The sequence below is a fragment of the Oryx dammah genome, unplaced genomic scaffold, assembly GCF_014754425.2.
Source record: "Oryx dammah isolate SB20612 unplaced genomic scaffold, SCBI_Odam_1.1 HiC_scaffold_23, whole genome shotgun sequence".
Taxonomy (NCBI): Eukaryota; Metazoa; Chordata; class Mammalia; order Artiodactyla; family Bovidae; genus Oryx; species Oryx dammah.
Window position 1 is genome coordinate 11,917,188 of NW_024070207.1, and position 15,818 is coordinate 11,933,005.

At 41.4% G+C, this 15,818-nt stretch overlaps 1 protein-coding gene across 1 annotated transcript; it reads right to left on the reverse strand.

Annotated features, from left to right (window-relative positions):
* Positions 1-2,631: 2,631 nt before the first annotated feature.
* Positions 2,632-2,994, reverse strand: LOC120882518 (histone H2B type F-M-like). The gene has a single exon (XM_040266518.1). It carries the CDS (start codon positions 2,992-2,994, stop codon positions 2,632-2,634), a length of 363 nt encoding a protein of 120 aa, XP_040122452.1.
* Positions 2,995-15,818: the final 12,824 nt, after the last annotated feature.

Here is a 15,818-nt window from a genome sequence, read left to right on the forward strand (position 1 = left end):
CTTGAGGGAAACAGAGATATCTTAGAGTTTATATTAGTAATAATCCTTTTCTAAATTAATGCAAGAGGCTGAAGATATGACCTGATCTGAGTTCATATTTTATCCCCATGATTAAAAAGAAATATGGAACCAAAAAAGAACTGGCAAACTATCACAGTTCCTTCTCCCTTCAGGCTGAATTTCATAGAAAAACTATATCTGTTTAGCCCTGGTCACTCAAACACACTTTCAGTCAACAGCTGTGGCTCACAGCTTGCCAGTTGACCATTGGTTGTACCAGTGGAGACAGGAGATTGAGCTGCTCTCGCTGGACACTCTCTAATGGATGTAAAATTGCAGTCTATGGAAGCTTGTGTTTTAAAGAGCAACTGATTTTCTGCTAGAAAAACATTGATTTGAAACATCTGTATGAATGTTTAATAGAATTTCAGAAACCAGGGAACTAGAAAAGTTAAATCTTTGTGAAAAGTTTGTTTTGCCATTCCTGTACTATATATCAATCCCCATTCATAAAATTACTTGCATGCTTAATCTGGCATATGTGTGATAAGTATAATATAGGTAGTGGATAGGTATATTTGTTTCTTCACTTTATCTATTGCATATCACACATAAAATACTTCTGAAGAATTCCATAATACACTTATGGGAGAATGAGAATAAAATGGGAAAAGAAATTACTAGAACAATAATTTAGACATTATAGAACTCTATCATGTCTGACTGACCTAATGGAGCACTAAATCTGGGCTCAAGAGAAGGCTAGAATTCTGCATTTTCTCTAGTTTTCTCTCATCGTTTGGCTGATACTGACATTGTTCACAGGTTTCTACATCCAAATACAGGAGTACTGAGAATTTTTTAAAATTTTGAAAATTTTTTTTAAGTTTAGCTGAGTTACAATATTATATTAGTTCAGGTTTACAACACAGTATTCAATAATTTTATATATTAAACTGTTCAAAGTTACTACAAAAATAATTGCTATATTTCCCTTTGCTCTACAGTATATTCTTACTAAGAGTTCAAGCAAGTATAGTTTAAAATATGATGAAACTGAATTCTAATGAAAATCATAGAAAATTACAAAAGATTGAAATCATGTAGTGTATTCTCTCTTCAGTGTTGTAGTAAGCTAGAAATTAATGGGGAAAAAAGGAATTGTAAAATCACCAACTACACTGAAAGTCACCTACATACCTACAGAAAAACAAAAGAATAGGCCAATGCACCAAGAAACACAATGGATATTCAATTTAATAAATATTATTATAAGCATTAACACTCAAATTACTAGAGTTAGAAGGAGGAGTCCTGTGAATTCTCTGAGTTGCTGAACATCCTTCTCTTATTTTGATGCAAGGAACTAGCGACATGTCCCACTACCAGATCTGGATGCCTGTACTTAAATCACCATGGTTAAAAGCAACCACTTGAACAGAAAATCAACAAGTAAACCATCACAACTCCTTCGTAATCAATCTCCAAGGTGAAAATCACAGGAAAGCTGTTATTGGCTCATTGCTGGTCCCCCACCATACTTTGGTCCTATCATTTGGCTTACTGAGTTGCCAGTCCCATTGGCTGTTACTATGGAGACTGTGGCTACAGCTTCTGCCATTCAATGATCTCATCATTTGGGCAAAACTGCACTTAAGCCAAGACTTTTGCATAAACCCCAAAATGTTACAGGCTGTAAAAAAAAAAAAAAGAGAGAGAGAGAGAGATAAATCTGAATTAGGTAGAATACTAATTTCAGAAGGTATATTGCTTGATTCCAGAAAATTAGATTTTCAAATTTTAAACTGCAGTGGGGTCCTATTTTATGTTTTTAACTGAATCCAGATTTCAGATATGTTGAAAGAGTAGGAATGGGTAATTATGATTTTTATATCTGCTGTATAAATGGATGGTAAGTCATGTCTGACACTTTGTGACCCTATGGACCACAGCCCACCAGGCTCCTCTGTCCATGTGATTCTCCAGGCAATACTGGAGTGGGTTGCCATGCCCTTCTCCAGGGGATCTTCCAGACCCAGGGATCAAACCTACCTTTCTTACATCTACCTGCATTGGCAGGGAGGTTCTTTACTGCTAGCACCACCTGGGAAGGCATTTATATCTGCTACTGCATTTTATAGATTCCTGTATCAAAAAAAAAATCTCTGAATGATACTCCTACATACAGGTGAGAAAATGACAATATGAAAGGTCAATGAAACTTTCATGGAAAGAATTTTGACCATAAAGATCCCTAAACTGGCTGACAGAGAAACCATGGATAGAAATGACCTTTTAGGAAAGTGACGAGATGCAATATGGTTAAGAAAAGTTCATGATTTTCCGTAGAACAATTGACACTACAGACACATATTGATGAGGTTTATAATGCTTTCCTTAGGGTAGAAATGTTTTAACCATGGACAGTAGAGCACAGGGCGAGAACCCAGAGTGCAAGTGACTGTTCAGTGCTGCAGGTCTTTTCCTGCCGAGTGAGTGCTCTAAAAAGAGCTTTTGGTTTGCAAAGTTCTGGTGGTCAGGGGTCAGCCTATCTGCCGGAGGTATATTTGATGACCACGTTGATGGCCTCTGACACGACATGCTTGCCCATCTCCCCAGGCAGCAGCAAGTTCACAGAGGTCTGGATCTCTCTGGAGTGATGGTGCAGCGCTTGTTGTTGCAGGCCAGGTGCCCAGCCTCTTCGGCTATGTGCCCGAACATATCCATTACGAAGGAATTCATGACGTTCACGGCCTTCTGTGAGAGACTCAAGCCCATGTGGACTTGCTTCAGCACCCTGGGGAAATAGCTGGCGAAGCTCTCAGTGTTCTTGGAGGGGCGGTGACTGTGATGGCTGCTGCGGCTGCAGCCGCGGTGGCCCTTTGGTATCTTCTTTGCCTTCCTTGGCTCCGTTTTGAAGGGCTCGGCTTTGCAGAGCTCAGTTCCTTCATTGCCCAGGTCTTCCTCAGACAGCTTAGATGATGGCTCATCCATTTCAGACTCACCTTCCCCACAGCTCAGAGGGAAGTACAGGGTGGCTTCTGAGGGCTGGTGCCTGGCTTTATAAGCCCAGCCTGCCCTGATGTCACGGCAAGGTCCATATATGATTGGATAAAATGCAAGTCAGGGAGGCCAGTCACTCGGTCATCCCATGTCATGTGTCACTGAATGCCCTTCCCCCATTGGCTCCCTGTGGATCAATCACAGCAGGAATCTTTAAACTTGCTGTGACCTCCACCAGAAAATCTTTGAACTATGTGGCATGTAGGAAAGGGCTTCCCAGGTGGCGCTAGTGTTAAAGGTCTTGCCTGCAAGGGCAGGATATGTAAGAGAGGTGAGTTTGATCCCTGGGTCGGAAAGATCACCTGGAGGAAGGCACGGCAACCCACTCCAGTATTCTTGCCTGGAGAATCCATGGACAGAGGAACCCGGCATGCTACCATCCATAGGGTTGCAAAGAGTCAGACAGGGCTGAAGCGACTTAGCAAGCAGGCCATGTAGGAAAGAGATTAGAGAGTAGAGTTAGTCACTAAGTTGTGTCCGACTCTGCTATCCCATGGACTGTAGCCTGCCAGGCTCCTCTGTACATGGGATTTTCCAAGCAAGAATACTGGAGTGGGTTGCCATTTCCTCCTCCAGGGGATCTTCCCAGCCCAGGGATCGAACCCATGTCTCTTACACCTCCTGCATTGGAAGGCAAGTTCTTTACCACTAGTGCCACCTGGGAAGCCACACTCAATACTGCCTGAGTGTAATTTAATTAAGGAGTGAAAAGGATGAGTACATGCCATCCTTTTGTGTTGTACAGGCAGGACTCAGAAAATGTTATACACTTCTTTGGAAGCAATGATGCTAAAGCTGAAACTCCAGTACTTTGGCCACCCCATGTGAAGAGTTGACTCATTGGAAAAGACTCTGATGCTGGGAGGGATTGGGGGCAGGAGGAGAAGGGGATGACAGAGGATGAGATGGCTGGATGGCATCACTGACTCGATGGACGTGAGTCTGAGTGAACTCCGGGAGGTTGGTGATGGACATGGAGGCCTGGCGTGCTGCAATTCATGGGGTCGCAAAGAGTCGGACACGACTGAGTGACTGAACTGAACTGAACTGAACAAATATATAACTAACACTGAAAATAAATGTATCCCAAAATATCCATTTTCCCTTTATAAATAAACACTGAAATTCTGAGCTTTCTTTTTAATAGTCCACTGATTCAACAGTCCTCTAAACACTGGACTGCATCCCTGCAGTGTTTTTTAGTCACTACTCTAGGGAGTAGTGGAGAAGGCAATGGCAACCCACTCCAGTACTCTTTCCTGGAAAATCTCATGGACAGAGGAGCCTGGTAGGCTGCAGTCCATGGGGTCACAAACAGTCTGACACAATTGGGTGACTTCACTTTCACTTTTCACTTTCATGCATTGGAAAAGGAAATGGCAACCCACTCCAGTGTTCTTGCTTGGAGAATCCCAGGGACAGCGGAGCCTGGTGGGCTTCCATCTATGGGGTCGCACAGAATCGGACATGACTGAAGCGACTTAGCAGCAGCAGCTAGGGAGTGGCCTATTTTCTGAGATAGAAATGCAGACATCATTCTGTTCTCATGGAGGCAGTTGTGCACAGGAGTGTTGAGATGAGGTCTTGAAGGTGGAACCCCATGATGGGATTAGTGGCCTTAAAAAAAAAAAGACACTAAAAAGTAAGAAGACAGCTGTCAGCAAGCCAAAGAGAAGGCCCTTAAAAGCACAAAATCTCCCAACACCTTGATTTTGGACTTCCAGACTTAAGAACTGTGAGAAATACATGTCTTATTTAAAGGTCACCCAGTCTATAGAATTTTGTTATAGCAGCCGGAGTGAATACAAGTCATTGTAAAAAAAGTTTCAACAATCAAGTACAAATCCTCTTGAAACAAATGTCAAAACAGAAAATCTCAACAAAACAAACAAAACCCAGATGTTATAATTATAACATAGAACTAAATGGAACTTTTAGAACTTAAAAATGTAATCACAGAAACTTTTAAAAACTCAGTGGATGGAGTCAACAGTATAGTGTAAATGACAGAGGAAAGAATCAGTGAACTTGAGGAATATGAATAGAATTCACCCAAACTGAACAATGGAGAGAAAACAGGCAAAAAAAAAAAAAAAAAAAAAGCTAAAAAAAACCTTAGCAATCTGTAGGAAAAAAAAAAAAAAAGGATCATCAGAATCCTAGATGGAGAAAAGAAAGAAGAAAGAGTATCTGAAGAAATAAGGCCTGAAATTTCCCCAAATTTGGTGATAGGATAAGCCTAAAGATCTAAGAAGCGAAGCAAACCCCAAATAATCAACCCACACCAAGACCCATTATAACTCAATTCCGGAAAACTAAAAATAAAGAAAAAACGTTGAAAACAACCAAAGGAAAAGGGAAACAGTACCTACCATCAGTCTGAATGAAGACAGATTTCTCATCTAAACCTTGGAGAAGTGCCAGAATATTTTTCAAGTGCTGAAAGAAAAGAATTTTAATCCACGAATTCCATACCTTATGAAACTATCCTTCAGGAATGAAAGAGAGAAAAAAAAGTGGTCAGATAAAGAGAAGTTGAGAGAATTTGTCATTAGCATTGGTTAAAGGAATTTCTTCAAACAGAAAGGTTATTGTATTAGTTTTCTAGGCCCTACAACAAAGTATCAGGATTTGGGTGGTTTAAACAACAGAAATGTATTGTCTCACAATCTGGAGACAAGGAGTCTGAAGTCATGGCTTCAGGGGCCCTGCTCCCTCTGAAACCTGGATGGGGGACTCCTCCCTTTGTGCTGCTTGGGTTCTGGTGGTTGACAGCAGTCCTTGTTGTTCCATGACCTGGAGCTAAAGCACTTCCATCTCTGTCTCCCTCATCACAGGGCATTCTCCCCTGGGTTTCTGTGTCTCTTCTCTTCTTGTCAGGACAATGGTCGTACTGGATAAGGGTCTCCTCTATTCCAATATGACCTCACTGGAGCTACTTACAGCTGTAACAACTCCATTTCCAAATCAGGTCACATTCAGAGGTCCTGGGGGTCAGGAATTCAACATATCTTTGGGGGAGACACAATTTAGTACATACCAAATTACCAAAGAAAAGTTTACAAACTGTAGGTTGCCATTCATATAACCTTCTCAAAATGAGAAAATTATAGAGATGGAGAAGAGATTCATCACTGCTGATGCTTAGAGAGGTGAATTGAGGGACCAGAATACTATGCGTGACTATAAGGGGGTAGGAGGAGGGAGACCTTTGTGAGGATGGAAATGTACCTAACTTGACTGTAGGGGTTTAATGAATCAATATATGTGATAAAATGACAACTACACACACACTATCACCTGGAGGAGGGCACTGCAACCCACTCCAGTATTCTTGCCTGGAGAATCCATGGACAGAGTAGCCTGGCAGGCTACCATCTATAGGGTCGCAAAGAGTTGGACAGGGCTGAAGTGACTTAGCAAGTATGCCATGTAGAAAAAATAGCATCCATTTGCATTAGCTGAGATATGGCTACTATTTCTGCTTGTGAACTTTCAAAAGACGTATGGAAAGTCACCTAAATTGGAAAAAAAAAAAAAAGAAAGAAAGAAAACTAGTTTGAGATTCCTGAGAGGGTCTGACTGACCTCCATAACTCAAGTGCTCGCTGCCATCAGTGACTCTGGCCGCTTGGAGGCCATTTTACACCACCACAGAATCTTATTTTTCCTTTTCTGAGCCACTGTAGCTTGAGCGCTGCTTCCCAGGTATCTGTAGTGGTAAAGAACCTGCCTCCCGATGCAGGAGACGTAAGAGAGGCAGAGTCGATCCCTGGGTCAGGAAGATCCCCTGGAGGATGAAATGACAACCCACTCCAGTATTCTTGCCTGGACAATCCTACAGACAGAGGAGCCTGGCGGGCTACAGTCCATAGGGTTGCAAACAGTCCAAGTCGACTGAAGCAACTTAGCACACTCAAGCACACAGCTCGAGCAGGAACTCTCTGATGTGTTCAGAAGACTGCTCCTCAAAATCATAGGACATATATGTGTGCGTCCATGCCCAGTCACTTCAGCCGTGTAAGACTCTTTGCGATCTCATTGACTGTAGCCTGCTAGGCTCTTCAATCCATGGGATTTTCCAGAACTGACCTGCTATTACCTACAGTACTCATCGAAGTCCATGAGAAAAGTAAAAATAGCAAACCCACATCTTCCAAAGATGGAACAGGAATAGAAACGGAATACTTACAATTTATTAAAAATACTTCTGTATTTATGGATTTAAATTTAAATATTTAAAATTTAACGTTTTACATTTTGCACGTGTGCTCAGTCCCTTCAGTCATGTCCAGCTTTTCGGGATTCCATGGACTGTAGCCCACCGGGCTCCTCAGTCTATGAGATTTTCCAGGCAAGAATATTGGAGCGGGTTGTCATTTCCTTCTCCAAGGGATCTTCCCAGCCCATGGATCGAACCCAGGGATCAAACCCTCATCCCTTGCATCTCCTGCATTGGCAGGCAAATTCTTTACCACTAGCACCATCTGGGAAGCCCCCCAAAATTTAGCAAATCACCTCAAATTAATCCATAAGTCCAGTAACACTCCAATAAAAAGATTAATATTAACAAGCCCATTTTTTTGTGGAAGTTGAAAATTGATTACAAAACTAGAAAAGGCATATACAGAAAATTGATTTATCAAGGATGTTGCACTGCAAAAGAGTGGAGAAAGGCTGCATAATTGATGGATAAAGAATGGTCTTGATCTGGGGACTGTTTTATTGGGCGTCTTCATTGTGTGAACATTCATCAAGATGTACAATTAAGATACGGCCTTTTTCTGTCTGTGTGTTATACTTCCCTGCCTGATAGAAAACTTTCTCACCACTGGTGTTGCATGTGTACCAAAAGTCATTCTTTCCTCCAACAGGTTTACTTCAGTTACACTTATTGTAAACCAAAAAGAATGGTTTATAAACCAAACCAACAAAAGAGGAATGCAGTACAGATTTCTTTGGAATACAGGGAAATTTTGCAAAGTATGTTACAGACCAATAATTAGAATATAAATTATGTAAAGCCACATGAGAAGCAATATTAAGAAGACAAACGGGGTTCCCTGGTGGCTCAGTGGTAAAGAATCTGCCTACAATCGAGGAGACACGATTTCCACGCCTAGTCCAGGAGGATCCCACATGCTGCAGAGCAACTTTGCCACAACTATTAAACCTGTGCTCTAAAGCCTGGGAACTGGAGCCCCTGTGCCCTAGAGCCTGTGCTGCACAACAAGAGAATGCAATATAATGAGAAACCCATGGACTGCAACTAGAGAGTAGCTCCTGCTTGCCATTACTAGAGAAAAGGATGTGTGCAGCAACTAAAACCCAGTGCAGCCCTCCAAATAAATAAATAAGTAAGATAATTTTAAAAAGAAGACAACAGAAAAATGGGTAAAGGACATCAAAAGATAATTCACAGAAGAGGAAAAGAAATATGTTTGTTCAGAAAAACCTATAAAGAGATCACACCCAAGACATAATCTGGGAAAGGCAGGTTCAACACTAGGGAGATGCTCATTTTCACCTGTTAAATTGGTTTAAAAAATTTAAAAATATTTATCTGCAAGAATGTGGGGGAAATGGGTACTCTTCTATAGCTGATATGTGTGTGTAAATTGATGTAATTACTATTTGGCAGTGTCTAGTGAGGTTGAACGGAGAAGGCAATGGCACCCCACTCCAGTACTCTTGCCTGGAAAATCCCATGAGAAGAGAAGACCGGTAGGCTGCAGTCCACAGGGTCGCTAAGAGTCAGACACGACTGAGCGACTTCATTTTCACTTTTCACTTTCATGTATTGGAAAAGGAAATGGCAACCCACTCCAGTATTCTTGCCTGGAGAATCCTATGGACAGAGGAGCCTGGTGGGCTACAGTCCAAAGAGTTAAATGTGACCGAAGCAACTGAGCATGCACACACAGTGAGGTTGAAGATGCACATATGTGTCATTTAACAATTCCAGCTCTAGGAAACATATTTATAGAGTAATGAAAGGCTATAACAAGAGCATTCATTGCAGCATTCTTTGTAATAGCAAAATCAGAGAAGCAACTCAAAGATGTTTACAAGAATGGCATGCCTAAGGAAACTATTCATAAAATGGCATATTATATACCAGTTAAAATGGATGTATATATGTTATAGATGAACATGGATAAATCTAAAAATCATAATGTTGGGTGAAAAAGTCAAGTTGTGGACAGTTACTTGCAGTATGATATAACTTATTGTAATACAAAAATTATGAAAAAACTCATTTTAAAAACATCATTTTGTGTACAAATCTAGGTACTTAGAATCAGTGAACAAAGCAGATCTCTGCTCTTATGGACTTTACATCTCAATGGAGGAAGACTGAAATAAATCAATATACACAGCAAGTAAATAAGCTATATATTGTGTTAGAGAATGATGAAAACAGAGCAGGGGAAGGCAGATAGAGCAGGGCTGTGCAAGTTGCAATATGAAATAGGCTACTTTAGATAGGCTTCATTGAAACAGTGAGATTTGAGCCTTAATGTAGGTGAAAGGGTTTAAATAAATGGATAACATGGAAAAGAGCACTCCTTCTAGAGGGACATTGCAAAGGTTCCATGGCAATAGTGAGCCTGGCATTTTTAAGGGACAGTAAGCAGGCCACAGATTGGACAGAGTAAGTGGGAGAAGAGAGCAGATGGAGTGGTCAGAGATATAATGGAGAACCAGAAAATGTAGGGATTTTGACTCTCACTCAGTGGAATTCACTATCTTTTTCAGGTTTTGAGCAGAGAAGTACAAGGATTTCATTTATATTTAAAAATTATCACTTAATTTTTGCCCAGAATATACACCACAGAGGATCAAGGATAAAAACAGAGAGATCTGTTAGAAGGCTATTTCAGTTATTCAGGTGAGAAATCATGGCAAATTGGACCTTATATGTAGCGATGGGGATGTGAGAAGGATTGGATTTTGGATACATTGAGTAAGAGCCCAAATGATTTCCTGATGAGTTATGTGTACAGTGACTTTCCCAGGACTTCCCTGGTGGCTCAGATGGTAAAGCATCTGCCTACAATGTGGGACACCCAGGTTCGATCCCAGGGTTGGGAAGATCCTCTAGAGAAGGAAATGGCAACCACTCCCATACTCTTGCCTGGAAAATCCCATGGACAGAAGAGCATGGTAGGCTACAGTCCATGGGGTTGCAAAGAGTCAGCACGACTGAGCAACTTCACTATATGTACAGTGGGAGAGAAAGGGAGGAATTGGAGATAATGGCAAGATTTCTGCCCTGACTATATGGACTGGGCTTCCCTGGTAGCTCAACTGGTAAAGAATCTGCCTGCAGTGCAGGAGACTATTGTTCGATTCCTGGGTTGGGAAGATCTGCTGGAGAAGCTTAAGGATACACACTGCAGTATTTTTGGGCTTTCCTGGTGGCTCAGCTGGTAAAGAATCCACCTGCAATGCGGAGACCTGGGTTCAATCCCAGGGTTTGGAAGATCCCCTGGAGAAGGGAATGGCTACCCACTCTAGTATTCTGTCCTGGAGAATTCTGTGGGCTGTATAGTCCATGGGGTCACAAAGAGTCAGACACAACTGAGTAAATTTAACACACAGCCGTGATTCTCTCTCACATATGGACTGATGGAACTGCCATCTGTTGAGATGCAGATGGCTATAGGAGGAGCAGGTTTGGAGGAAAAGATCAGGAATTCAATGTGCAACAGTTTTGAGTTTGAAATGTCTATTAGACATCTGAGTGGAGGTGCTGAGCAGGCAGTTGGATATATTAGACTGTATGTTTTGATACAGATCCAATCTACAGACTTGAATTTAAGAGTTATAAGTATAAAAAGTGTTTTACAGTGTTTGAATTGGAAGATATCACCAAGGGAGGGTAGATAGAAATGAGAAGAACAGGGACCAAGCCTGGGCACACTCCTATTTTAAGAGGTTCAGGAGGAGAAGAGGAACAAGTAAAGGTAACTGAGAAGAAGCAGCCAGGGAGGTAAGAGGAAACCAGGAGAACAGGGTCCTGGAAGCCAACTTAAGACAGTAAACTGAGGAGGAGTGACTCATGAGCTGTGCTAAATGCTGTTGATAGGTCCAGTAAGGATTAAGAATTGATCATTGGACTGAACAATAGAGAAGTTAGTCATGACCTTGAGGACAGAGATTTCAGTTGAGTGGTGGAGGTGAATCCCTGATTGGACTGTGTTCATATGAGAATAAGAAGGAGAAGAAAAAATGGAAACAGTGATTAGAGACAATTACAAAGGGGTGAAGGAGTAGTCCAAGTGGATATCTGAGGGAAGAACATTCCTGAAAGATAGAACTGACGTTGAAAAAACCCTAGGAAACAGTGAGTGTGGCTTGCTTGAGGAACAGCAGAGAGGCCTTGTTGGGGCAGTGAATGAGGTGGTGAGCAGGCAGAGAGCATAGGGGGCTATGGAAGGAAAGTTGTCTGGGCCTCTTTTTGATACCAGTTTGATGTCAGTAGAAAGCCTAAGGGAATATGGTCTTAGATAATGAATACTGGTTCAATCAACACCTTCAAATATTCATGTTCCAATATCGCACATAGAGATGTATGTTACATACATTTGTAAAAGAAATTTGCCTTGAGACTTCCCTGGTGCTCCATGGCTGGGACTTCACACTCCCAAGGCAGGGGGCCCAGTCCCTGGTTGGGGAAATATATCCCATAGGCAACAGCTGAGAGTTCACATGCTGCAGCTACGGATTATGCATGCCTCGACAAAGATCAAAGATCCTGCATGCCGCTACTAAAACTTGGTGCAGCCAAGTAATAAAAATAAACAAATATGTATATTTTAAAGAAAATTTGCCCCAAATAAGAGCAAAGATATAGAATGCTATCAGTTGCTGAAAGTATAAACTATATATGAAACTGTGAAAGTGTTAGTTGCTCAGTACTGTCCAACTTTTTGTGAGTCCATGGACTGTAGCCTACCCAGCTCCTCTGTCCATGGAATTCTCCAGGCTACAATATTGGATTGGATTGCCATTCTCTTCCTCAGGGGATTTTCCCAATCTGGGGATTGAACCCATGTCTCCTGCCTTACAGGCAGATTCTTTACCATCTGAGCCACCTGGAAAGCCATGTGAAGATAAGAAATAATGGCCTGATGTTTTCTCAATAGAAACGACCTAGCAGAGAGCACAACATTGATAGTGGTGATAAAGGAGTGAAAGATGGTAGTAATATTGTTGAATTGGTATAAGAGAAAGAGGTCTATAGACTTCCCCAAATTATAATAGGGCTGCATCTGGGTAAACCCATTGTAACTTGAAAATATCATAAGTCAAAAATGCATTAAGACCACAAATAGCCAAAACAATCTTGAGAAAGAAGAATGGAGATGGAGTAATCAACCTTCCTGACTTCAGACTACAAAGCTACAATTATCAAGACAGTATGGTTCTGGCACAAAAACAAAAATATACACCAAGGGAATAGGATAGGAAGCCCAGAGATAAACCCACACACCCACCAACACCTTATATTTGACAAAGGAGGCAAGAATATGCAATAGAGAAAAGATAGTCTCATCATAAGTGATGCTGGGAAAACTGCACTGCTATGTGTAGAAGAATGAAATTAGAACATTTCCTAACAGCACGCACAAAGATAAACTCAAAACGGATTACAAACCTAAATGTAAAGCCAGAAACTATAAAACTCCTAGAGGAAAACATAAGCACAACACCCTTTGACATAAATCACAACAAGATCCTCTGTGACTCACCTTATAGATTAATGGAAATAAAAACAAAAATAAACTAATGGGACCTAATTAAACTTAAAAGCTTTTGCACAGCAAAGGAAACTATAAACAAAGTTTATAGAAAAGGCAACCCTCAGAATGGGAGAAAATAATAGCAAATGAAACAACTGACAAAGGATTAATCTCCAAACTATGCAAGCAGCTCATGAAGCTCAATACCAGAAAACAAACAACCCAATCAAAAACTGGGCAGAATACCTGAACAGACATTTCTCCAAACAAAACATACACATACATGGTTAATAAACACAAGAAAAGATGCTCAACATCACTCACTATTCAGTTCAGTTCAGATCAGTTCAGTCGCTCAGTCGTGTCTGACTCTTTGTGTAACCCCATGAATCACAGCACGCCAGGCCTCCCTGTCCATCACCAACTCCCGGAGTTCACTCAGACTCACGTCCATCGAGTCGGTGATGCCATCCAACCATCTCATCCTCTGTCGTCCCCTTCTCCTCCTGCCCCCAATCCCTCCCAGCATCAAAGTCTTTTCCAATGAGTCAACTTTTCGCATGAGGTGGCCGAAGTACTGGAGTTTCAGCTTTAGTATCATTCCTTCCAAAGAAATCCCAGGGCTGATCTCTTTCAGAATGGACTGGTTGGATCTCCTTGCAGTCCAAGGGACTCTCAAGAGTCTTCTCCAACACCACAATTCAAAAGCATCAATTCTTTGGCACTCAGCCTTCTTCACAGTCCAACTCTCACATCCATACATGACTACTGGAAAAACCATAGCCTTGACTAGATGGACCTTAGTCAGCAAAGTAATGTCTCTGCTTTTGAATATGCTATCTAGGTTGGTCATAACTTTTCTTCCAAGGAGTCTTTTAATTTCATGGCTGCAGTCATCATCTGCAGTGATTTTGGAGCCCCCCAAAATAAAGTCTGACACTGTTTCCACTGTTTCCCCATCTATTTCCCATGAAGTGATGGGACTTGATGCCATGATCTTCATTTTCTGCATGTTGAGCTTTAAGCCAATTTTTTCACTCTCTTCTTTCACTTTCATCAATAAGCTTTTTAGTTTCTCTTCACTTTCTGCCATAAGGGTGGTGTCATCTGCATATCTGAGGTTATTGATATTTCTCCTGGCAATCTTGATTCCAGCTTGTGTTTCTTCCAGTCCAGCGTTTCTCATGATGTACTCTGCATATAAGTTAAATAAGCAGGGTGACAATATACAGCCTTAGAGACATGCAAATCAAAATTACAACGAGGTATCACTTCACAAGGTGAGAATAGCCATCATCAGAAAATCTACAAACAATAAAAGCTGGAGAGGCTGTGGAAAAAAAAGGAACACTCTTGCACTGTCCATGGGAATGTAAACTGATGCAGTCACTATGGAGAACAGTATGGAGATTCCTTAAGACACTAGGAATAAGACTACCATATGAGCCAACAATCCCACTACTGGGCATATACCCTTAGAAAACCATAATTGGAAAATACACATGTACCCCAGTGTTCACTGCAGCACTACTTGCAATAGCTTCCCTCGTAGCTCAGGCAGTTAAGCGTCCACCTGCAATGCAGGAGACTGGGGTTCAATCCCTGGGTTGGGAAGATCCCCTGAAGAATGGAATGGCTACTCACTTCCATATTCTTTGGAGAATTCCATACACAGAGGAGCCTGGCGGACTACAGTCCATGGGCTCACAAAGAGTTGGACAGGAGTGAGTGACTAAAACGTTGCAATAGTTAGGACATGGAAGCAACCTAGATGTCTATCTATAGATGAATGGATAAAGAAGCTGTAGTACATATATATTAATACAATGGAATATTATTCAGTCACAAAAAGGAGCACATTTGTGTCTATTTAATGAGGTGGATGAACCTAGACCTTATTATACAGAGTGAAGTTAGAAGGAGAAAAAAAAATATTTTATGTTAATGCATATACATGGAATCTAGACAGATCATCAGACCAGTCAATCCTTAAGGAAAGAAACCCTGAACACTCATTGGAAGGACTGATACTGAAGCTGAAACTCCAATACTTTGGCCACCTGATGTGAAGAACTGACTCATTTGAAAAGACTCTGATGCTGGGGAAGATTGAAGGTGGGAGGAGAAGGGGACAACAGAGGATGAGATGGTCAGATGGCTTCACTGACTCAATAGCCATGAGTTTGAGTAAGCTCCCAGAGTTGGTGATGGACAGGAAGGCCTGGCATGCTGCAGTCATTGGGGTTGCTCAGCCTTCTTTATAGTCCAACTCTCACATCCATACATGACTACTGGAAAAATCATAGCTTTGACTAGACAGAACTTTGTTGGCAAAGTAATGTCTCTGCTTTTTAATATGCTGTCTAGCTTGGTCATAGCTTTTCTTCCAAGGAACAATCATCTTTTATCTCATGGTTGTAGTCACCATCTGCAGTGATTTGGAGCCCCCCACCAAGAAAACTCCCTCACTGTTCCCACTGTTTCCCCATCTATTTGCTGTGAAGTGATGGGACCAGATGCCATGATCTTCGTTTTCTGAATTTTGAGTTTTAAACCAACTTTTTCACTCTCCTCTGTCATTTCACCTAGAAGCTCTTTAGTTCCTTTTTGCTTTCTGCAACGAGGGTGGTATCATCTGCATATCTGAGGTTATTGATATTTCTCCTGGCAATCTTGATTCCAGCTTGTGCTTCATCCACACCAGCGTTTCTCACGATGTACTCTGCATATAAGTTATATAAGCAGGGTGACAACCTACAGCCTTGACATACTCCTTTCCCAATTTGGAACTAGTCTGTTGTTTCATGTCCAGTTCTAACTGTTCCTTCTTGACCTGCACACAGATCTCTCAAGAGACAGGTCAGGTGGTTTGGTATTCCCATCTCTTTCAGAATTTTCCACAGTTTGTTGTGATCCACACAGTCAAAAGCTTTGGCATAGTTGATAAAGCAGAAATAGATGTTTTTCTGGAACTTTCTTGCTTTTTCAATGATCCAGCGGATGGTGG

Excerpts from the sequence above, each read along its gene's own strand:
- LOC120882518 (XM_040266518.1), bottom strand. The coding sequence starts at position 2,994 with ATGGATGAGCCATCATCTAAGCTGTCTGAGGAAGACCTGGGCAATGAA.